Source organism: Heterocephalus glaber, unplaced genomic scaffold (assembly GCF_053883595.1).
Source record: "Heterocephalus glaber isolate CG9 unplaced genomic scaffold, H.glaber_assembly_v1.0 deba00000470, whole genome shotgun sequence".
Classification (NCBI taxonomy): domain Eukaryota; kingdom Metazoa; phylum Chordata; class Mammalia; order Rodentia; family Bathyergidae; genus Heterocephalus; species Heterocephalus glaber.
In genome coordinates this window covers 27,201,238-27,225,647 of record NW_028258145.1, presented here as the reverse complement: position 1 = coordinate 27,225,647, position 24,410 = coordinate 27,201,238, and the positions used below count along the sequence as shown (strand labels likewise).

The 24,410-nt window shown below is 38.9% G+C and overlaps 1 protein-coding gene across 11 annotated transcripts in view; it reads right to left on the bottom strand.

Annotated features, from left to right (window-relative positions):
- Positions 1-8,904: 8,904 nt before the first annotated feature.
- Positions 8,905-24,410, bottom strand: part of Eva1a (eva-1 homolog A, regulator of programmed cell death) — a 55,957-nt gene continuing 40,451 nt past the window's right edge. For 4 of the 11 annotated variants that reach the window (XM_004844650.4, XM_004844649.4, XM_004844648.4 and 1 more), the window contains one exon: positions 8,905-10,191. In XM_004844650.4, the coding sequence (XP_004844707.1) occupies positions 9,815-10,191 (377 nt within the window). In that variant the 3' untranslated portion in view covers positions 8,905-9,814. Of the gene's footprint in view, positions 10,192-22,611; positions 24,319-24,410 lie in introns of those variants that run through there. The other 7 variants (XR_015448549.1, XR_015448548.1, XR_015448545.1 and 4 more) reach the window with 5 other exon arrangements.

Sequence of the window (24,410 nt, the reverse complement as noted above, 5' to 3'; positions counted from 1 at the left end):
AGAGCCTGCATTTTCTACTCTCTAAAAAAGGCTTGGGTCTTTCCATCTTCCCCAGGGGTCCCTTCTGACCCTACACTGCTGTAACAAATCACCGTAAGTTTGGCAGCTAAAAATTATTTTCTTACAGGGTCTGAAATGAGTCTTATGGGATGAAAATAAAGATGTCCACTGCTTGCATTACTTCTTGAGACACTAGAAGAGAATCTGTTTTTTGGGGGGGGCAAGGGATTGTTTTGTTTTGTTTTGCCTATTCCACCTTCTAAAGGCTGCTTGCATTCCTTGGCTCATAGTTACATCACTCCAACCTCTGCTTCTGATGCCACATTACCCTCTCTGACCTTGACCGTCCTGCCACCTACATGTAAGGACCTATCCAGGTAACCCAATCATCTCCCCTTCAAGATCCTTAGCTTAATTACACACACAAAGTCTCTTTTGCCATAGAAGACAGTATACTCAGATTCCAGGGATTCAAATGTGAAGATTTTGGGAGGAGGGAGGCATCATTATTCCTTAGTCACAGGTGGGGAAAGGGGAGATAAAGTTTTGCCTCGGTCTTGTTTCCTATTGATATCCCCAGACCATTACTCTACAATAGGCATCAGCAAACTTTCTCTCTAAGTGTTTGTTAGAGTAAATATTTTAGACTTCATAGGCCAAAAGGTAAAAATCAAAGATAGGTGATTATATGATCATTTAAAATGATGTAGGTGCTTTGATAACCATTTACAATGTAACTATTTAAAAATGTAAAAGCCATTTTTAGCTGGTAAACAGTACATAAAGAGGTGGTAGTTGGATTTGGCCTATGAATTGTAATTTGCTGAAGTTTGCTCTTCTATTACCTATAAAATACTTCTTTAGAACTTCGTGTTATTCAGCTAAGCCTCTTTGGCTGTATTTTGCTTTTGTCACTTAGGGCTATCCTGGTTACTCTTCCACACATATTAAGGAGGAATCACCACTGGAAGAAGTATACCAAAAGGCAGAAAAATCCTCTTGGGTTCTGGATAGACAAAATGCTAACACACAAAGTGATAATAACATATTAAAGAGAAAATATGTTTCTATCTATGCATCTCCTTTCTACCAAAATTCCTGATTCAGGAATGTACTACTCTCATTAATAAATTCACCTGGGAATATCAAGATACTGTTCTGAGTAGCCTTTTCAAACATTTGCCACATTTGATGTTATAACAAGGTATATGGCATCAGGTACTCTCCATAAAAAGGCTAGAGACTGTAACTACAGACACAAATTTTTAAGACTTAGAAATGGAATTTTTAATCACTTATTTTAAACTATATGAAACTGGATTTACCATTCTGAGTCTGAATGTGTCCTGGCCTTCGGCCCAGAGAAATCTTTCTTCTTAGAGCCTCAGAGATTCCTTGTGTTTTTCAAATGATAGCTGGAAGTGAAGGTCATTTTTAACTTCACTGTTGCCAGGAGTAAAGCCCAAATCTCTCTCTACTACTGAAAAAAAGAAAACCAAATGGGAACAGATGGCTATAAAAAGAGACTTTCGTATAGTTGTTTCTTCTCTCAGGGACTGAATGATGGTTTTTTTCTATAAAAAGGAGATAAAATGTATCTAAAGGTCAAGTGTCTCAGACCAGATGAATGAGTCTTGAAAGCAGGAGTAATAAGGGATATACTATGTGGCTATTCTGGAGACACAGAAGCACTCCCAGGAATTAAGTTTTAGAATTTCCCTTTTATTTGTTCAACCCTTGAAGGACTAGAAAACTGGTCATCAGTAAAGTTAAGAATAGCTATTATAGTTCAAGAAGAAACACCCATGGCTTCTAAGCTGTAAGAAATTTTTTAAAACTCACCATGCTGAACTGAAATTAGAAAATTAATCAAAAGGTGTACCACATGTTCACAGTTCAGTTAAAGTAGAAGAAGGTAGGAAAGACTCTAAAGCTGAGACAGGAAAATGGTTAATGGTAAGGGAAAAATAAATAAAAGCAGATAAATATTCATAAGCTTGAGAATTCATCCTTGTCATAAAAATATCAACAGTTGGCACTCTGTGGTACAACACAATGCAATAGACTCTATTGCATTCTCTGAAGATTTATTCATTACTTTATTAAGTAAAAAACATTTAGTTGGATGCAGAAGTACATATGTGTAGTCTGAGCTCATAAAGAGGTTGAGGCAGGAGGATCATTTGAGCCCAGGAGTTCAAAGCCAACCTGGGCAACCGTGAAACTCTGTCTCAAAAAACAAAGACAGCCAGAAAGACAGAAAAAAAAAAGATTTAAGGAGATACTACCGTGATATAGACAGGTCTTCCATGCTTGCTGAAAATATAGAAGTAAATAAAATATAGGACACCTGTCAGAGACTCAGACTCTATGACACAAAGTCAGCTGCAGAAAAATGACATGTAGCAGGAGCGTACAAGAAATGCTAGGAACACAATGGAAGCATTTGACTGTATCTGAATAAAGAAACCTGTAGTAAAAAAGCAATTCATGACTTTTAAACTTTAAAAAAGTCATAAATTTTCAAATCTGCATTTAGGTTTGATAAAGCAAGGTCATGATGCAGATTTTCAAGAAAACCTTGTAAGACCATCTATCACCTACAAGGCTGTATTTAGTGTTAAATCCAAAATTTAGACCAAAGAAATAATATATCCTAATGTATAAAAAGACTTATTTGAGCTGCCAAACAATGAGAAGGTCAACCCCCTTCATCTGGTCACAATTTTTGAAAGGAGTCCACTTTTCAATTTGTGCAGTCACAATATAGATTGAGAAGAGGAGGAAAGACATAAGACATGAGGCTAATTTTTCTCTGCCCAAAGCAGATTAAGGAGAGCAAGTTTAGCTCTTCAAATCTGCCACTCTGGTAAAGTGATGCTGAAGCTTTTGTGACAGCTACGATGATGGGGAAGGTATTGCCTGACACACTGTACTTCAAGCAGAATTCAAAATATGCATACATGTACATGAATAGTAGAGTAAAATGGAGTTTCATGAGTAACATAAGTAAAATAAACATTTAGTACAGGAAGGAAAGGCAATGAACAAACTGATTTTGAATCAAATCTGCATTATTACAAAGAGAGGTGGACACAAATCTTTTATGAACATAAACTAATTTGAACCAAAGTATAAGAACTTAAAAGTATGACCTGGCATAGTGGCAAGTACCTGTTATCCCTGTTACTTGGGAGTCTGAGTGAAGCAGAATTATGAATCCATAATCAGCTTGGGAAAGACAGTGAGACAGATGTTCTGCCTTCAAGGCACAGATAAATATTTCACAACACTATGGTGGGAGTATTGAGCACAGCAATCACAGGATATGTGAAACTTTAAGGACTCCCTATAGCACAACCTGGATAAATCCTGGAAGGCTTTCTGGTAGTGAAAATACATGTCTTGGGACTTAATGATGGGTAGAAGGGTGAAACAGAAAGAAAGATAAGTATTTTAGGCAAAAAAAACCCAATCAGAATAAAGAGTGTGACAGGGAACTGTAGCAATTGATATGATTAGAAGTAAAGGGATGGGCAAGGAGAGGCAGAAGACCAGCATGGGCCATTCATGGGGAGCATGGCACACAATCTAGAGGCTTTTAAACATTTTCAATAAGCAATATTGATAGAACAATAATACACAATAAGATAGCCTCTTGCTTTCCCCTTGTCTTGCCTCCATTTGTTTCCTTCCACAAAATGTTTTGTTCCAGAAATGTAGCAGTTTGCACTGCTGGGCAGTGCTCCTGCCCAGTATATCAAAATGTTTTGTGACTGTTTGAACTGTGTGACCTTTCAGGCATGCTCTGTTAAGCTCTGTCCCCTAATAAAAATGTTCTGGTAAGCTCTGCCCCTTCATAAGAAGGTTCTGTTAAGCTCCACCCCTTTCAGAAATGTTCTGTTATGCTCCATCCCCTTGAGAGAATGTTCTATAACTCCACCCCTTTGCTTTAGTGAGCATGCTCACCTAACCTGTAGATCCCTATATAAGGAGGCTCTCATTTCTGGTGCAGTGCTCAGACTTTGAGTACAAATTCTTCTGAGCCTGCTGACATAACAAAGGTTTTTCTCTACATCTTTGAGTGACCATAGGATTCTTGAGTCTTCAAATTGAGATAGCCTCGACCCAGAGCTTAACACTCAGCTGTGTCTCAGAGCTGTGGCACTTGGCTGTGACAGTGAGCTGTAACATTTGGCCATAGCACTGAGCTGTTCTGCTTTGCCACAACAATATGAGAAATTGAGGGGTTTAAAAAAGAGACTGTTACATAGGCAGCTGTGTGTTGAATCCAGATCTTTTGAGTAGCTGTTTTCAGGATGGCTTTGATGGATGTGTAGGGGCATGTGTGTCTGTGTATATAATTCTAAGAGGGGATTTATTAGATTAGCTTACATGATCAGAGGCTGAATAGCCCCACAATGGCTATCTAAAGCCCAGAGAGCTGGGGAACCAGTAGCTGCTCAGTCCAAGGAAGACAGAGGAACCAAAGATGCAACCCCAGTCTGAGGCTGAGGCCTGGAAGCCCCTGAAGAGTTGGTGGTCCATGTCTGTACTCAAAGGCTGAAGAATCTAGAGGCTGATGCCTGTGAGTGATGGCAGCAGCAAAAAATTCACTACTGAAATATATATATATATATATATATATATATATATATATATATATATGCCTGTGAATGAGCTACCCCCTTCTCCATTTTTTGTTCTACTTGAGATCTCAACCTATTGGACAGTGCTATTCATGTTCAGATCAGGTCTTTGCCACTCAGTTTGGTGACCCACATCTAATTATCTCTGGAAATACCCTCACAGAAAAAGCCATAACCAAGTTTCTAGGTGTCTCAATTCAGTCAAGTTGACAAACAAGATTAACCATCACAATGCATGAAGTAAAGATTGGGAAAATTTGGTAATTGGTTACATATGAAGAAGTCTTAAAAGGTCTCTGCTTTCTGACTTGGATAACCATGTTGGCCTTGTCATTAACTGACGGGGAATATGGGTAGAGTAGTTGGTTCCAGAAAAAGAAAGTATGGTATAGGAATTGTCTTAGTCTTTTCTGCTGCTATAACAGAATACCACAGATTGAATGAGTAAAGTATAAACAATAGAACTTAATGGACTCATAGTTCTTGAGTCTGGGAAACCCAACATGGATAGGCCACATCTAGTGAGGGCTTTCTTGTTTAGTCACAACATTGCAGAAGGCTAAGTATTCACAAGAAAGAGAAACTGGACCGAGCTTATTCTATCAGGAACTCACCACAGTAAGGGTGTTAATCTATTCATGAGGACAGAGCATTCATGATTAAATCACCTCTTAAAGCCCCCATTTTACATAGTATTGCAGTTAAATTTCACCCTAATTTGGGGAGGGACATTGAAACTACAGCAGAGAGTTATCTGGTTGTCTAACAAATCGCCTTAACACTTAAGTGATATAAAACCGCTTACAATTTATTTGCTCCTGTATCTTGTTAACTAAGAAGTTGGATTTTTTGTGTGTGTGTGTGGTACCGGGGATCAAACTCAGGACCTTGCGCTTGCAAGGCAGGCGGCGGAACCACTGAGCTAAATCCCTGGCCCTTAACTAAGAAGTTGGAAGGGACTGTATTCTATGATGTCTGGGACTTTAATTGGGAGGAGTAAGGTGACTGGGGACTGGAATTACTAGGAGATTTCTTCTCTCATTATTGGGGCATAGGTGATGGTGGCTGGAAAATGAGGTCTAGCACTACAGAATGTTTAGTAGCATCTCTAGCCTCTAGCCCCTAGATGTAAGAGCAACCCACACACACAGCAGTGACAACCAGAACATCTTCCTAAAACTGCCAAACACCTCTATGGAGAACTTATCCTGAGGTTGAGGGCCAGTTGGCGATGGATAAGTCTGAAAGTTTACAAGAGTCGGGGGTGGGGGGTGGAAATCATTATATAAGGTGCCTCAGGATGCATGGAGCAGGATCAGTGGCTCAAGATTCAAGAGAGTAAGGAAGAGAGTAGAGGACATTAAGAAAAAAGCAAAAATATCAAAAGAAATGTCAGGTGTGATGTTTAATCTTGATTGTCAACCTGTTAGATTGAGAAACACGTAGGAAATTAGTAAAACACACTTTGGACGTGTCCATTAGTGTATGTCTAGAGATAATTGGCATGTGGAACAGTGAAGTGTGGGAAGAGACCTACTGTAAATGTAGAAAGCATCATCCAATAGGGTGGGGACCTGAATGGAGTAAAATAGAAGGAGAAAGCCTGTTAGCTCATTCTCTCTCTTTTTCTCTTTCCCTCCTTTTTTCTTCTCTCCCTCCTTCCTGGCTTCCATGAAGTGAAAAACTTCCTCTGCCATGCCCTTCTGCCATGGTGTTTCTGCCTCGTTACAGTCCTAAAAATAATGGAATCAGCTGACCACAGGCTGAAGCCACTGAAACTATGAGGCAAAATAAATCTTTCCTCCTCTCAGTTGACTTTCTTAGGGAGCTAATGGGATATGAGAAGCAAGACAAAAAGGATAGAATGCAACTACTTGCAACTACTGCAAGTGTCTGTTCAGTATCCTACGTCTACTTTCATGTCTGGCAGGCCTACATTTTGGCCACAACTCGTGGGTGAACACATTATCCAAATCAACCACACCATCCTTCCTTGTGATTTTTTATTCTGAAGCATGGAGTAAGGTGTTATGTTGCTCTTTTGTCCTCCTATTAGGGAGACGTAAATCCACAGATGCCTATAGTGCTGCCTGCAACATGGAAATAGTCTCCTGAGTGGGTTTAGATGTGCCATGAGTTGATAAAGATCACCCAAGGCTGGCAGCTCAGGAACTGGTTCCTAAGGGAAGTTGGTGGGGCCTTCCTCATACCTAAAGAGGATTTCTGGAACTCCTAAAACACCTTATACTTCCCAAAATTTTCTCAGACTTATCATCTTGTGTTTCTCTGTAGAATTATGGAAGACCAAGAAAACTGTACCAAAAGCATCCCTTTCAAGATGTCTGTCTTCTGCTGACTTCTGAGCTAGATAAGCTGCAAAACTGTGTCTGCTATGAACAGACATAAGCTGTGAGCTGTGTGGGATCTTGGTTAGTAGTTACCTTGATATCCCCCCCGGAAAGCCTCATGGGCTCAAAGGTGGGGATTTTGAAAGGTGATTGTATTATGGGAGTGTTATAGCTAAATGTGATGTTCGGAGATGGCCAGAAGAGATGGTAACTGGGAGCATGGCCTGGAAGGGTACATCTCCTTCTCCAGCTCTTTCCTTTACTCTGTGCTTTTGGGCACCATGAAGGGAGCAGCTATTCCTTTGCCATGGCTCTGTGCCATGCCATCTTGCCTTGGAGCCAACTGACAATAAACTGAAACTTCTTCAAACTGTGAACCAAAATAAACCTTTCCTCCTTTAAGTTGTGGGTATTGGGTATTGTGTCTCAGTAACTCAATATACTATAGTGGTGTAAGTGTGGTAGTTTCACCTGCAGCAGAAGAAATTAAGAACAGCAGGATGGAAAAGGCAGAGCTGAGACCTGAGAAAGACCAACTGTTGACAGCATTTGAGCCCCTGAACCCAATCATCCCTGAAGTCAGATCTAAATCTGTCCTTCAAGTTTTGAGACTCTTTCTCTCACAGATGCAAATGTCCTATAAAGAAACAGAACCAGGAGTAGAGTGATAAACCTGAAATGTGAGACTGGGTGAGTCATGGTAGGGAAGGTTGCAAAGCTAGAATTCTCATTATATGAAGTAAAGCAGCTGGTTAAATTATTACTTAGTATATGTAGTGCCTTAGATAAATACCTCCACCACTCTAATAATGAGATCAACATGGACTCAGTAGAACAGTAGTATCAGGATAGTGCAGTGAGGACTGGAAAAGCTATTTGCCCTAGAGCCCACTCATGCACCTCCTGTACTGCAACCACCACTTAGCAAAGGTCATAATCCCTCCTTCTAAACAGCTTTGGATACATCCTGGAGATCAAAGTAGCTCCAAATTGTACCACTTTTCTAAGAGGCAGAGAACAAGACAAATGATGTTAGTCTAAAGCCCAGGAAAATGGGATGATTCCTGCTGTTATTGCTACAGGACTAAAATTACACTGGTGAGAATTGCAATTTAGAGGGACTGATGGAACAAGATTTTGACACTTGTTATTGGCCAAAATGAAGCCACCCACTGAGGTCAGCCACCAAGGGTTTAGTCCGCCTTATCAACCAGAGATTATGACTGCTTGATTCTCTTTTTTTTTTTTTTGTACCAGGGATCGAACTTGGGATCTTGCACTTGCGAGGCAGGTGCTGGAACCACTGAGCTAAATCCCTGGCCCATGACTGCTTGATTGTTAAGATAGCCCTCCAAACCCCTATAACTGAGAGTGATTTCCTAAGGAGTAGAGGCCCCATTGGAAGAAGTCTTTTCACCATCATCTTAGGTATAGTGACAAAATCAATGGGCAAGAGAAAGTCTCCCAATAGGAATGCTTTAGTTCATCCAGATAGACTAGGGAATCTACCCTATGGCAAGAGAAGGGAGTCAGTATCTCATGGCTCCTGTTTACCTGTCTAGAGGATGTTGCTTCCTCTTCTTCAACTCACTTCTAATATGGCACAGTCTTGACTTCTCTACCAACTTCCTTCTCTACCAGTTTCCTCTCTCCATGTGGGAACCATCATCTTATCTCTAGCATTAGGTGAGTCTTCCATTCCTCTGTCTGCCTAACAATAGTTCAACTATACTGAGACTCAACATATAATCAACAAAAAATGAGAAGTCCATGATCACACAGGAAGCATTTCTCCAGTTTAATCCTTGAGGGGCCTGGCAAAAGCCTATAGTCACTTATATATAAGGGCTGTCATTTAAGCTAAGTGTAAGCAAAGAGACAGACATGAAACAAACAAGCAAACAAAAAACATTTCATGTAACATTTATTTTTTTATCCCATCTTAATTTTGGCTTTAACTCTCACCTCCCATTATCCATTTGTTTCTTGGAAATCCAATTTTTTAAAAAACAAAATGTTTAAAATCATGATTATTTGGAATCATAAACTTTTCTTCTTTCCAAAGGGGGAGTATACACAACTTTTATTCTTATGCAGCATTTTCAAATATGCATGTCCACATATATATATTTCATAAACTATTTAAAATAAAAACCCTTCATCCTCTGAGATTATTGACATTTTCTGGTCCACTGACACATCTCCCATAATACAATAATTCTATTCATTTTCATGAATAAGGTGGGACTATATTAAAAAATAGGATTTTAATCCCTGAGGTGCCAGTTAAAATGGAGAGGTTGCCTTTGCAACACAAAATTTAAAAAAAAAAAAATTAGCTTTAAATAATAAGCATGGATCATGCTATCTAGATCGGAAACTCCTCCACAGCATGGAGTCATTTAGAAAATTGCATTTCCTGGGTCAAGGTCACCCTGATATCCCCAGCTCTCATACTATGAGAATCTTTCCTTTTGAAAAGGAATAACACATAGCTATGAAGTCTGAAGAAACTTCTGAGATCCTCAGAAATTGAGAAATCATAGTCCCGTTTCTCAAATCTCCATCTACAGTGTTGGAGATGGGGTTTCAGCACCATTCCAAGACCTGGAAAGGTTGATGAACCAACTTGGTTTCTCTTCTACTCCACAGATACAGTCAAAAGGAGAAACCAGTTCTCGCTAGAGAACTAGCAGGTCCTGGTTTTCTGTGCCACCACATTAGAGCAGCTGGGCTCAGCTCCTTGTGGCCACCGCCCCTGCAGACTCTCCCCTTTCCAGGCAGATTCCAGGGGACCCGGGGGTTCCTGCTGCTCCTCTAGTAGTAGCGGTTCAGGCTCCGGGTGCCGGGCACCTCAGGCTGGCCATTCATCCAGATCTCTCTGATGATGCGTTCGCGCTCCTCCAGCCGCTGGGCACGCTCCAGCTCCTCCGCAGACGTGAACACATTCTTGTTCAAAGTCCTCTCAAAGCGGCGGTGTCTCCGCACTGACCTGTCGGATGTGGTGTCCGAGGTGTCCTCCTCACTGTCGCTGCTGTCGCTGCTACTGTTCTCACCGTCCTGCGGGAACTTCCTGCGGGGACCTCGCCGACAGTCTGTGTGGCAAGAGATCTTCATCACCAGGGCAGCTAGGGTCACGACCAGCCCGATGCACACACCCGAGACAAAGTACAGAGCTGCTCGCTCAGGGTTTTCTGCAGGAGGAGGAGGAAGAAAAAATCATTTGAGAGGTGAAAACTTCCTTTGCAGACCAAATGGGAAGGACTCCTCTCCGCACCTCTTACCAGAAACCAAATTTGATGTGTACCAGTGTTGCTCTCCTGTGTGACAAATTTCAAAATATCATTATTGACAAAAAGTGAATTTGCAGCGGAAAGGGTATATGAGAGTATTTTCCTTTCAATTTTAACTTAGAAATTATTTTCAAATGAAAAGTTAAAAGAAAGAAAACTTGTAATTATTTAGCACTGACAAATGCAAAGCATTTGTGCCTAGGTGTCATTTTTGTTTAAAAGTTATAGTACAAGAGTCTGAATACTCTTCATGTGTACCAAAAGTTTTTTGTTTGTGAATTTACTCAAGCAACCCCTTAAATTTCCTTGTAATCACTGTGACAGGCAGTTTCTGGGATGATACCATCTCCTGGAGTCCACACCCTTGAGCAACTAATGTCCTCTTCCAGTAAGGAGTGGACCCAGGCACTTAACTTACTTCTAAAAGAAACAGAATGTGGTAAAAGCAATGGGTGATTCTAAGATGAGGCTGCATAAGGTTGTGATTTCATCTTGCTCATGCTCTCTCTTTCTGTCTCTCTGATATTCTTACTTGTTAACTCTGATTCAGCCAACTGCCTTGAGAACTGGCATACAAGGAGGCCCATGTATCAAGGTTCTAAGGGTGACCTCCAGCCAATGGCCTTCAAAGACCTGAGTGACGCCAACAGCCATGTGTATGAGCTTGGAAGTGAATCATCCCTTGGTCCCTGGCCTTGCAGCAGCCTGGTGGGAGACCTTGAACCAGAGGATGCAGCTAAGCTGCACTCAGGTTTCTGAATCACAGGAGCTGAGAGGTAAGCGCATGTTGTGTTTAAACTACTAAGTTCTGGGGTATTTTGTACATAGCAACAGATAACAAAACTACTAAGTTCTGGGGTAGCTTGTACATAGCAAAGATAACTTCCACATCCAATCAAACATCTATAGCCAGTGTAGACATTTAGGAATGAGCTCATCAAGTTAAATAAAACAGGAGGGAGAATTTGAGCTCTTCCTCGGGAAAGAAGAATATAATTACTCTGGTGATGAGCGATATGCTTAGTGAGCCCAGTGGTGAGCCCTGTAAGATGTGCTCCATAGAATGAGAGCCTTGGGGTGAGCTGCTGTCTGTCCCTTCCTAGGAACATGTGAGAATAGAGAGCATGCCTGACCTGGGTCATGGGCCATGGGCAAGCTCACAGGTTCAGGACAGACATAAGCAAATTCACTTTCCATATTCTATGTTCACTTATAAGTATGAATAAAAATGTATATGGGCCAGAGATTTAGGTCAGTGGTGCTGCCGCCTGCCTCACAAGCACAAGGTCCCAAGTTCAATGCCCGGTACCAAAAAAAAATGTATATTGTTTTCCAGCTTTACATAATACAGGTAGGATCATGGATGATACACATTTGCTTTTTAAATATGAGAATATTTCTTAGAAATTTCTCAGAAGAAGTAGTATATATGGCCAATAAATATATGAAAAAATGTTTAACATCTCTGGTCATTAGAGAAATGAAGATTAAAATAACATTTGGATTCTACCTTACTCCAGAAAAAGAGCGGATAACTGTTATCAAGAAATCAAATAATAACAAATGCTGGCAAAACTGTGGGGGATAAAGGAACCCTTCTACATTTCTTGTGGGAATATAAACTAGTAGAACCACTATGGAAATCAGAAAGGAGAGTCTTCAAAGGACTAATAATAGAAATTCCATTTGACCCAGCTATTCCCTTTCTAAGTATCTTCCCAAAAGAGTTAAAGACAACATATTACAATAATACATGCACACCCATGTTCACAGCAGCAGAATTCATAATAGCTAAATCTTGGAAGTGGCATATATGTCCATCAACAGATGAACACATAAAGAAAATGTGGTGTTTATATGCAAAGGAGTACTACTCTGCCATAAAGAAGGCTAAATTTGAGTAATTTATGGGAAAATTTATGAACCTTAAGATCATGCTGTTAAGTGAAATAAATCAGACACACTGGCTTAAATATCACATGGTTTCCTTTATATGAGAAATCCAAAATATAAATAAGGAGTAAAATAAAAGAAAGCTATTAGGACAAAAGGAGATAAATCTTCTGTAAAAGGGAAGGGGACCAAGAGTTGGAGGGAGAGGAGAAGGAGGAAAGGGAAAGGGATTAAAAAAAAGAATTAAGATTTGTTATGTACTTGTACCAACTCCCCATAAGAACTGCAATGATTACTGGTACGCACTGCAAGCATATACTTGTAAGAAGTAAAAACTGGGAAAGAAACGATTCAACTTAAAAAATATATATTTCTTAGAGAAATTTCCAGATGTGTATATTTAGGTCCACAACATTTTTCTATTATTGCATAGTATACACAGTTTTTAAAAGAAATATTGCATAGTACTATTATGGGATAGGCCTACTGAAGTTTATTCAATCATTTGTTTATTGATAGCATATAATTGTTTCCCTAAATCCTTTATATCATCAGTACCAAGCTGCAAAATAATCTTTTTCTTTTTCCTCTCCTCCTTCCTGCCTTCCTCTACTTCCTCCTTTCTTCCTTTTTGGTTGTCTTTAATGAAATAAAAGCCAGGGACAAGAAGAGCAGTTATAATTTCCTGAGATCATATGGCAATTAGAAAGGACCAAGCAAACAAACTCAAATTGCCCTACTTTTGAAATCTAATCCCTTCTCTTTATTTCCTGGTGTTTCTATGGAATCAGTGTCAATGTTGGGGTACTGCCTATCACCTGAGGCTGTTGGGAGGATCAACGTAGGCAATGCATGTGGAAGTGGTTGGTAAACATTCATTTCTGAATAAATTATAAGTGGTATTCTCAGGAATCATTTACTTAGCCATTGGCATACCCCTCTGCCAGGTGCCAGGGGAAGGCAGCATCTGGACATCTCATGAGCTTGGCACCAATTTGTATTAATCTATGATTAGCTTATACCTCCCTGACTGCAATTAATATGCACAAAGTGTATAACAACCTGCTATTTGATGACAGGTCAGAATGAGCCTGAATCTCATCTAGATTTTACAGAAAACTCAGAATACTCTTTAGCTTTCAGATACAGCACACGTGAGGGGATAAATAAAGCCCTGGATATGGCCTCTCACAATTTGGTTAAGAAAAAGGTCTTTCTTTTATGAAGTAGAAGGAGGGCTCTCTCCTTTCTTAGTCAAGTGACCTAAGGCCAATTACAACCTCATTGACCTTCCAGGTTGGAAAAGGAAAATAGGCACAAGACAAACATAATCAGAGCCAAGTGCCTCTGAGTGAAGTAATAGATGTGTGAAATAATGGAGACACCACTGGGAAGGCTCAGAGAGCACCGGACGGCTCAGAAGCCAGGGGATGGAGAACCAAAAGGGAATGAAAGGTTCAGTCCAGGGTGGGCTTTATTAAACCCTAGTTTCAGTGATAATTTAAAAGTAAAATTCACTGATATAAAACAAAATGAAAATGCATTTGCTAGAAAAATAGTTTCTGCTATTGGTCAGGCTATATCTTGGCTTGTCTGCTTTAGTCATAGTTCTCTAGGAGCTCTTTTGCTCTAAAACAGGCTTGACTTTGCTTCAAATATCCACCCCTAAAAAAAAAAGTCCACCCCTAATTGCTAACAGAGTTGATTTTCTGCCACCAACTGCAGGAATAAGGTCATTGTACTTGAGGTGACAGGGGGTTAAGCTCCTCCCTCTGTCCACACACCCATTGTTTTAGGCCACTGATTCTTGCCTAAACCTCTGTGGGTCTGAAAAAGGCCTTAGTGATGCCTCACTGCTTTGTGCTTTCCCCTAAATAAGCAGTCTTCACAGTGGGAATACATGCCTAGCAGGCAAACAGGTACAGGTGGTTTAAAAAAAATCAGTTTCCAGACCTTCAGTGGGCATTTTCTTTGTTCTTTCTTACATTGGACCTATCTGAGGAGGCTCCATGGTGGAGTGACATGCTCACCTGGCTCACACCTTAGCTGTGGCTCTTCCTCTATTCTACCCTCCCCACAGGTTCCCGTCCCTCATTCCACAAAAGGCTGACTCCCTTCCACATCCTGAATTCTATCTCAGTGTTCTGCCCCTGGAGGCAAAACTGGTCACAAGCAAAATAACTCAAAATATTAATGTCAATGTTAGGAGGCAAATTTTGCCTCTAATGACTGGGCAATATATCCTTTTCCAACTCTGTTTCTAATTCTTGGTTTCCAACAAAACAGAAGAAAGGCCTAATCATGTTGTCATCTGATAAATAATTTTGGATGACAGATCACTCTATTTTTGGCATAGACCACAAATTTAACTCAAAGACTTGAGCGACCTCATTATAACAAAGCTCCTTTTGTTCTTGTCTATGTATTTAAGTGCACAAACTTACTCAACAATTACATCTATGAAAACTGAAAACTAGAAATAGGATTTTCACTGAATCATGCCTCATTCTTATAGGAAACAATATTTACCCAGTAATGCATAAACTAATGGGAGGGGTCATCCATCTCTTTAAGAGACACATTTCCTATACATTTTAATATTTTATGTTTAAAAACTCCCTTGTAACCTCCAACCTCATGTAGAATATGTATCACAGTGAACACATCTTTTACCCCAGTCCTTCTAGTTCCCGCCCCCTACTCTACTGTTCCCTCTTTCCTTTCCCCTCTCCTTTTCCTCCTCCTTCAACAATTGCTTTTCTGTCTGAGGCATCCCTTCAATCTACCAGTCCTCTAAGCCCTAGGCCCAGGGTCATCTTTGCTCCATCTCCTGAATTAACTAATGTCACTCATTCTTCTGTATCTCCCACTCTGGTCTCACTGTCATTTCCCCATACCTGGAGAATCCTTGCAGCTTCCTACCTTGGCAATTGGATTCCAGGTTCTTCTACTTCCACTGGATTTTTCACATGGATATCAATACAACATTTAAATTGTGACTTCTATTATTAGACATGTTTTTTTTTAAAAGAGGAATTTCAAGGCCCTCAAAAATCCGGTTCTAATCTCCTTCTTTAATCATACCCCAAACTCCTTCACAAGAGCCTTTACTCCAGACAGGCTAAAGACCTATCCATTCTCAATTAACAAACATTTCCTCCTTATATTTGTACCTGAGTCTTTTGCTGGAACTGCCAGCAAAGCCTCTGGATTTTTTCCAGCGGATAATTGACCTTTGATAAAATTGAGCCATCTTCTCTTATGTTAACACAATGCTGCTTAAAGTGACATGTGTTGAACTTCACAAACATTTAATTCTCCCTTTTAACTGTATGAAACAATCAAAACAAGTCTTCTTAGACTTCTATCAAGGACCATTTCATTATAACTATCACAAAAATCTCTACAGAAAGTTATTGTGAAAATTCTGCCATAGGAAAAAAGTTATTTAAGATCATCCTAAATGTGCTTTGATTTAGGAGGTATGTTTTTGAGTATATAAACTATAGATAATTTTGTGCTGCTCAGCAGGCCCTGCCCTACCCCCCAAAAAATTGGATCACTGGCATTGGGTAGGCTTTGCTTCCTTCATCAAATTAAAAAAATTGGTCAATAATAATGAAGCTACAGCTTTTCTAAGTTAGAATGAAATGCACCCAAGAGAGAGATAGGCCCACTTCTGATACAACACCCTTGAAGGAGAAACACCAACAGAAAGCTGGACATGGAGAGCAGAAGGTATTCTCCAAGAGGAAGGAGTGTGGATTAACAGGCAGAGCTACTATGACTGGCATTCTATGTACATTTCCTGTGGATGATCCAATTCTTGCCCTTCAGCTCTCCTACCATGGCTGAGGAGACATCATATTTTGTCTGCTGTCAGTCCCTTAACACAAGGAATTAAATTCCCCAACCAAGAGTTAATTACTTGGATCCTATAGTGGAAGAAAAAGGATCAAAGCAATCAGTTACACTATATTGTCCAACTTACCCAATAAACCAACCTCTCTTCTATAAGTGCTTAACATTAAGAAACTTCATTCAACCAACCCACATTGATAAGTTAGAAATAAACTTGGGATAGGCTGCCTTTTAAGACTTGAGAGCCCAAATATCCACTAAGATATCAAACAAGGCTTTATTTCTGCTGGAACATGAGTCTGGAGTGCCAAAATTTCATACCCATTTCTTGGAGACTTGATTACATTCCCTTCAAGGGTTTTTGGAACAGGATAGTTTTCAGCATTAGTCCATTGGCCACATAGTCCAATGAAGTAAAAGAAAACCTATAAATCCTGATCTGACATTGCAGAAGTCTGAGCAATTCCTTTACTTACTGTTATGGCTTATGACTAGATATCCCCCAAAAGCCTCAGGCAGTCACGGGTGGGGCTTTTTCAGAGGTGGCTGGATCTAGAGTGTGTGATCCTGGGATTGAGGGTGTGTGGTTACTAAATCAGTCCACTGATTAGTAGATAGAATGTAAAAGGGGGAGAAAGAAGCTGCTAAGGTCTCTTGCTCACTTTGCCACCTTCTGCCCACCATGAACTGTGTTTTCTCTGCAATGCCTGTCTGCCATGCCACCCTGCCTTGGAGCCAGTCAACTATGAACCAAAACCTCTACAAAGTGTAAGCTAAGTGCACCTTTCCTCAATTTAACTTTGGGTGTCGGGTATTTTGTCTTAGCAATGGGCAAAGTAACTAAGACACTTACTAAGCCCATAACAAGCCATAACAAGTGGAATGTCTTCATGCCCACCCACATTCCTCAACACTGAGACCTAAGAATGTAGATAGATAGATAGATAGATAGACAGATAGATAGATCCAAGATAACACTCTGTGCTAGTCAAATACTTTTAACTATTACCACAATTCAGGAGAGGAGGTAAAAACTGTTATTCTTGTTTAAATGATAGAGCTGAGATATGTCCATGTTTTCACAAAGACAGAAAACTATACTTGACACTAAAGGTAGTAAAACAAATCATCCTAATGTTTGCATCCCAGCCTCACCTCACTTTTTACATAGGCCTAACTTTGAAGACAGTTTCTGAACTCTGTTTTGGAAACTGTTATTCTCATCCTATTCTAACTAGTTTATTCCATCCTGGATTCCAGATCAGAACATGTCCTCTCTTACCTAGCCATCCAAGACATAATTTCGGAGAAGTCTAGTAAGAAAAGCAGACAGGGAAAGGGAGTTTACTGGGCTTTACTGGATCCCAAGCTGGAGCCTCAGGGCAGATTTTCATAGATAATATCATTTGTATCAAGCTTCATCATCATTTTTTCTTCTTCATCATGAAGAAAACAGAACTGCAGCTCCCCTGTGGTTGTTTTTTCTCTCCTTTAATACTTCCCACTTAAGGTCACTTCCTCGTGGCCAGTGATCAACCCTGGTCTTGACCAGATCCAGACAGCTGTTAATTACCCAGGAAGCAGAGCAGGGAGGGCTATTGTCATTTGTTTTCACTTAATAAATAAAAATAAATGTATTGCTATATCTTGTTTCCTGCAGGGTCATTGTTTTCATGGGCAGGAAGAGGCCTTATGTGGAGGTCCTGGGGCTAATTTCATTTGTACCCCTGGAGGTCAGATCATGCTCAGTAGGCTTTTCAGGAGAAGATGGCACCAACCAGCCCAGCTGAGGTCAGCAGATCTCCATGCAAAGGTAACATTTTCTCTGCTTGGGCTCTCTTGGAAGCCTCAAAGCTTACAATCCATTGAGTGGAAGGGATAAAGTCTTTAAATGGGCTTTTAAGACAACAGTGGGGCTTGTGCAGAATCAGAGTGCTCAGCATAATGCCTTCTCTGAATTCATAAGGGTTAATGCCCCACTCCATGGGAACTGGAAAACTCCCAATAACACTTCTATACTCTCTGAAATGCTGGAGGAAGCTTCCCTCCTTCTTCCATCCTGACTTGTCCTTCCGCAGGAAGAATTAGAGAATGTCTGTTCCCACCAGGCCAGCTCTATTCCCCCCTTTCATCTTCTCCTCTCCACCTCCTAAGCAATAAGCACTGCACAGGGAAGCTTCCATTTTCCTAGTCCTCACCCTACTCCACTCATTCACTTTTCCCCCCTACACTGGGAAGTTCCTGTAGTTTTATACTTCTCCTGTGGCGTGGTTTGTATGAATGTTCCCCAAAGGCTCCAGTCTGTGGGCCTTTTGGGAGCTGGTGGAATGTTTAAGAGGTGGAGCCTAGTGGAAGAAAGTTAGGTCAATGAGTACATGCCCTTGAAGGGGTCGCTGGAATCTCAGGCCCTTCCTCTCTTTTTTGCTTCGAGGCCACCGTGAAGTGAACAGGCATTTGTCATGTTCTCCAGCCATTTTATACTATGCTGCCATAAGTCCAAAACAACAGGCAACCATACACTGAAACTTTGAAACTGTGAGCCAAAATCAACCTTTCTACCCTTTAAGTTTATTATGTCAGGTATTTTGCAACAGTAATGGAAAGCTCACTAACACACTCTGGGACTCCTGGGAGCTAGGAAGGAATATTTTCGTGTTTAATGCTACTTTCTTTTTTGCTTGTTTGTTGTTTACTGCCTTACAATGTCTTCTCATAAAGGAATCTCTGCCACATTATAACTCTTAACACTCATTGCCAGGAGGTCTTTCAATAGTGGTACGTTGATTTTCTTTCCATTAGCCATGTATGACAGTAGTACTTTCATCTAATTCTCTTTCATCAAACTGTTTCTAGCAGGAAATATTCCAACCATTAAGAATTTTTCACAAATTGTAGTTCAATAAAAGGTTACTTTATTCCGTGAATCTTACTGTGAGTTTATAATGCCTTGGGCAATCTTAGGAGTGATGGACACAATGGTCCTCAGTGCCCACAGGATTTACAGTATAAAGGGGAATAACAAAAACTAGAAACTGCAATATTTTCTCAAATGTCCTAGTTTATGACTAGAATCAATTGAGTTATGGAGGGCTGTCTCCTCACTGCTGAAAGAACACAGACTTCATACTAAGCTCAAAGGAGAAGTGATTTAAACTCCAGCCAATTACTATATAGCAGTAGTCAGCACAGATTATAGTACTTGCAGTTACACATTCAAGGAATATTGGTTAAATGAAAAAAAGTATATATAAATAAATATATATATATATATATATATATATATATATAATATACACCCAAAACTTCTGCATTGAAAAAATTACTGTAAGCAAAATTAAAAGACATATAAAAAATATTTGTACTAATAGGCACAATGGGCCAATATATAAAGAACACTCAGAAAGACCATCAAGAAAAAAACTGACAACCAATAAAGAAAATAGATAAAAGATATGAACAGTTCACAGGAAAAGAAATAAAAAGAGCTCTTTGAGATATGAAAACATACTCACCTTTAGGAGTTTTAACAGGCATTAGTACACTATGGTTCACAAGCCAAATCTGGCAAGTTCCCTTTCCATAAAAAAGTTTTATGCAAACATAGCCATGTCCTACATATTGCCTATGTCTGCTTTTGTGATAAAACACTGAGCTGAATTGTTATAGCAGAGACTGGCCTGTAAATCTGAAAATATTTATTTTCCAGGTTTTTATAGAAAAAGTTTGCTGACTCCTGACCAACAGAAACATAAATTAAATCACAGTGAGATAGTATTTTTTATCTATCATATTACCAAAATTCTAAAAGTTTGAAAACACAGATAGAGGGGCTTCTTATACATCTTTTGAAGAGTAAATTGGTAAAACTCTTTAAATGGCAATTTGGCAATGATTTTTGTAATAATTTACATTTATTTTATTCCAGCAATTCTACTTTTGGAAATATATTTTGCAAAAGTACTTGAACTTGTATGTCATAGTTATTTATTGCTGCTCTGTATGTTGCTCTATTTTAGCAGATTTGAACTACTGGCCATCAGTAGTGTGCTGGCTAAACTATAGATGGTCCATTTGTACAAGGGAACAATATGTTGCTGTCTAAAAGAATGAAGGTCTCTGTATACTCATCTGTCTCCATGATGTACTGTTCAGTAAAAAAAAAAAAAGCAACCCAAGAAAGCAATGTTTGACACACTACCTGTGTACAAAATAGGGTAGAAAGTGACTGGATGCTCATATTTTCCTATGTCAGCATAAAGAACTCTGGATGGATTCACTGAATCCCAGTAATAGCTCAAGATTAGGGTCTAGATGGAGGGGGCAGCTCTAGGATTAGACTACTTGCTATATGTCTTTTTATATTGTTTGATTATTGAACTATGTTCATTTCCTGATTTACTGAGCATCTGATAGCTTGCAAGCACCATTCTACATGTTAAGGATATAGCAGTTACCAAAGAAACAATAACTTCTCTGGTCCTGAGAGTTTGTTTATACTATATTAGAGGAAATAAACAATAAACAAAATATATAGTATAGTAGATGATGATAAAATGACAATAAGAAGATAGGAGAAATAAAAGGGTGGATGTGAATTATCAAATGTTTGTTGGAGAGTGATGGTAGATAGAAACACCAACATAAAACTTACTGAAGATGATATTTTAAAAGAAAAACCTAAAGGAAATAGAAGAGTGAACCACACAAACATCTTAAATATTCAATTTTAGTATATGTCCTGCTGAAGCAAGCACTTAAATATTCAAATATTAAACTAAAATGAGAAATTCTTCCATTTACCCTTTCTAACAACTCTATTAAAAGTTATTAATAAGGTAATTATTAGTAAGATTACTGCCTTCATTATAAAGTATTATATTCTAATTCCAATGGGTTGCTTGCAAATAGTTAAAACAAGAAACATTAATTTCTCCAATCCAAATGCTAAGACAGAAGAAACACATATGGGAAGAATATGGGTGGGTGAGATAAATCCTATGTGTTTAGGGCACTGAGTTGAAGTTTTTCTATTATTTGTAGCTGAAAATAATCTTAGCAATTAAGCCATACAAAAGTGCTTGGATTTTATCCCAGAGATCGTGAGGATCCACTGAGGGATTCTAAAAAGTGAAAAGGATTGCATCATCACACCTTTAGTGTGGAAAGAACATTTTGCTACAAAATACAAACTATAAACCAAGACTGGAGTCATGAGGCATGTGTGCCATTAGGACAAGCAGACAAAAGCATGTAGGATTTGAACCAAGTCAGTGGAGGTGGGAACAAAGAAGGAATGCAACTGAGGAACCACAAGGGAAGTGGACTGACTTCTAACCATATATCTAACCATGAATCGAGGGTTAAAAATCATCTTCTGGATTACGTGATGCTCTAGAAAGGCACATAAAACAAAGAGCATATTTAAAGAAGACAATAATCCATTCTAGGGCAGGTTGAATTTGGAATGCTATAGTACATCCAAATGGTTTATTTTCAGGATACTTACACAGATCAGGGAGCCATAAAATGTAAAGGAATGGCAACTGTCTCATGTATGATTTAAACGAAAATTAATATTCTAATAAAATAGCATTTGTTATTACAAAGTAACACTGATGAGTTATAGAATATTTAAAATACAGCTAAGCAAAAGGAAACAAAAAATACACAGATACAAACCCATATAATCAGCACTCAGATAAAAATCACAATAAAATATGGTTACTTTATATATGAATATACACAAATAATGGGATTATACTGCAGGTGTTCTGTGGTAATTGGTTTTATTCATTTAATAGCACATCATACTCATCTATTTCAATTAATATTTACTTTTTATTTTTCATTATATAAACAATTCTGAGGTTAATTGTCCTCATAGCAGTATTTGTGCTCAGATCTTTAATTATTTTCTTAGAAGAAATTCCTAGCCATGGTACTACTGACTAAATAAATGATATCTTTTTTTGTCAGTTTTTATTTTTATTACTACATGTTTGCATTACATAATAATTACATTCCTTGTGGGGAGTTGGTACATGTACCTAGCACATCTCAGTCCTTTCAAGGCTTTTGATAGATATTGCCAAATCATTCTTTAGAGTGGTTACAGCAATTTACAATTCAATCAGCATTGTGTGCAAGTACTCAAATTTCCACATTTCTCCAAAACTGAGGTTACTTATATACCTAATCACTCAGATCTTTAAGAGTTTTACAAAATAAAAATGTGAATTTCACTGTTGTTTCCAGTTTGGATTTATTTGGTGGAATTAAAACTGTTAAATGTTTTATTGGCAATTTGTATTTTTCCTTTTGCAAACTGCTACTTCTTACCCTTTGTCATTTTTTCCTTTGGGTCACTTACTGATTTGTAAGAGCTCTTTATATGTTACAAACACTAATAATCATTAATTTTGTAATTGTTTCTTAAAAATAAAAAAAGTTTATCACTTGTCATTTATTTTTAGTGAGCATTTTGTTAAGTAGATTTTTTTTTTAACATTATTGGAATAGTTGAGGTTTGAAGCTATTATGAAGAATAGAAACAAGATGTACCTAAAGACAAACAGAAAAACAAAAGCATGAGATTAGAGACCTTGATTTCTATTGGCTTCAATTTGCAAATTGCCCCAGCACTTGGTAACTTGGTTACCAAGAGGTAGAATGGGTCACCACTTAGGTCACCACGTATCAACCTTGTCTAGAGAATTAGAAAGTAAAACCAGCCCTTGTCAAAATGAAATCTAATCAAAACCTCAGTCCCTTTCTTTTCATACTACATCCAAAAACATCGGGCAAATGAAACAAAAGCAAACTATAAAAATTTTAAAACTCACTCAAGAAACACAGAAGCAGTTCAGTCATTCAAAATATGGAGCATTTCAATGTGTTTTTAAATGGTTCCTTATACTCTGGTTTCTCTTCAGATCGCATAAATCTTTTGCCTTTTAAATCGTTGCTTTCCTATAAATAGCACCTGGTCTCCCGAAATGACCTTGAAGAGAAAGCCAGCCATCTTCCTAAAGAGTACAGCTATGAAACAAGGAAGGGCCAACATCAGACTCTCCTAGACTCCCATGTTTTCTTTCTCCCTCTCTCCCAAACATCTCACATAGCTCCCAAACACAGAATACACCTATGTATGCACATGTGTACACATATACACACACACACACAAACACACACACACAAAATAAGTAAGATTTACTCAGAGTTAGGGTTTCATCTATTGACTTAATCAGAAGCTGGACAGAGGAATAAGGCAGATGTATGTATTAGTAAATTTGGTATATATAATCATACACATTATGTATATAATTATGAAACAATTTATTAAATACATTTATTATTACACAATCAGAGTCTGAATTACCATGTGCATCCTGGAGAACAGTGGAAACCAGTATATATGCTCAGTGCAAGAATCTGGAAGCCTCAGAACAAGAGGGACAGATGGACTGATAACGATGTAGTACTGGTGCAAAGCTGATAGTGTGGAAGCCCCCTATAGAGTTGCTGCAAGTCTATATACAAAGGCTGAAGAATCTACAGTCTGATGTCCATGGGCAGTGGCAGCAGTGAGAAAAGCACCTGTTCAAGGAGAATGGAGTGTGCCCGTGCACAAGCTTACCTCTTCTTCCACCTTTCTTTTCCTTCTCTTTGCTCTCTGTCTATGGGATGATGCTGCCCACCTTCAGGGAAGATCTTTCCCCATTTAGTTCACTGACCCACATGTCAACTGTTTATGGGCATACCCAGAAGTGTGCTCTTACCAGTTTTCCAGGCATCTCTCAATCCAGTCAAGTTGGCACTCAAGATTAACCATCATATAACAGGCACACTGGAGGGGGGAGCAGAATAGGAGGGGACAGAGGCCTCTGACTAATGAAAAAGACCATACAGCACTAAGAGAACATGAGGGAGCTAAAGATTGGGGTATTTTCCACAATTTTCTCCTATCATATTTCCATCATTGTTTCCACTCCATTTATTGTATTTTCTTCTTTAAAAAATGATTATTTGCATCTATTATGTTCACTTTCATATTTTAAAATTTCTTTATGCATTTTCTTTTTTTTCAGGAGCATTCCTCATCTCAGAATCAATTTTCCATCAAGTCTATTTACTGACAAATCTTATTTTAGCCACTCTACTTTCCACTTCCTTGCATTATCCTTTATTCTTAGCCCATACCTACTTCAAAGAAGCATTGCTTCCTGGATCCCATGCAGTATTTAGTTCCAGAGTGTGGGGTCGAAAGAAGGAAAGCTGGGGGGACAGTGAAATAGCGCGCTGTACACTTTCAGACTTGACAAGGTCACAAGATGATAAACACCAAACCATTCAATGAGTTACCACAT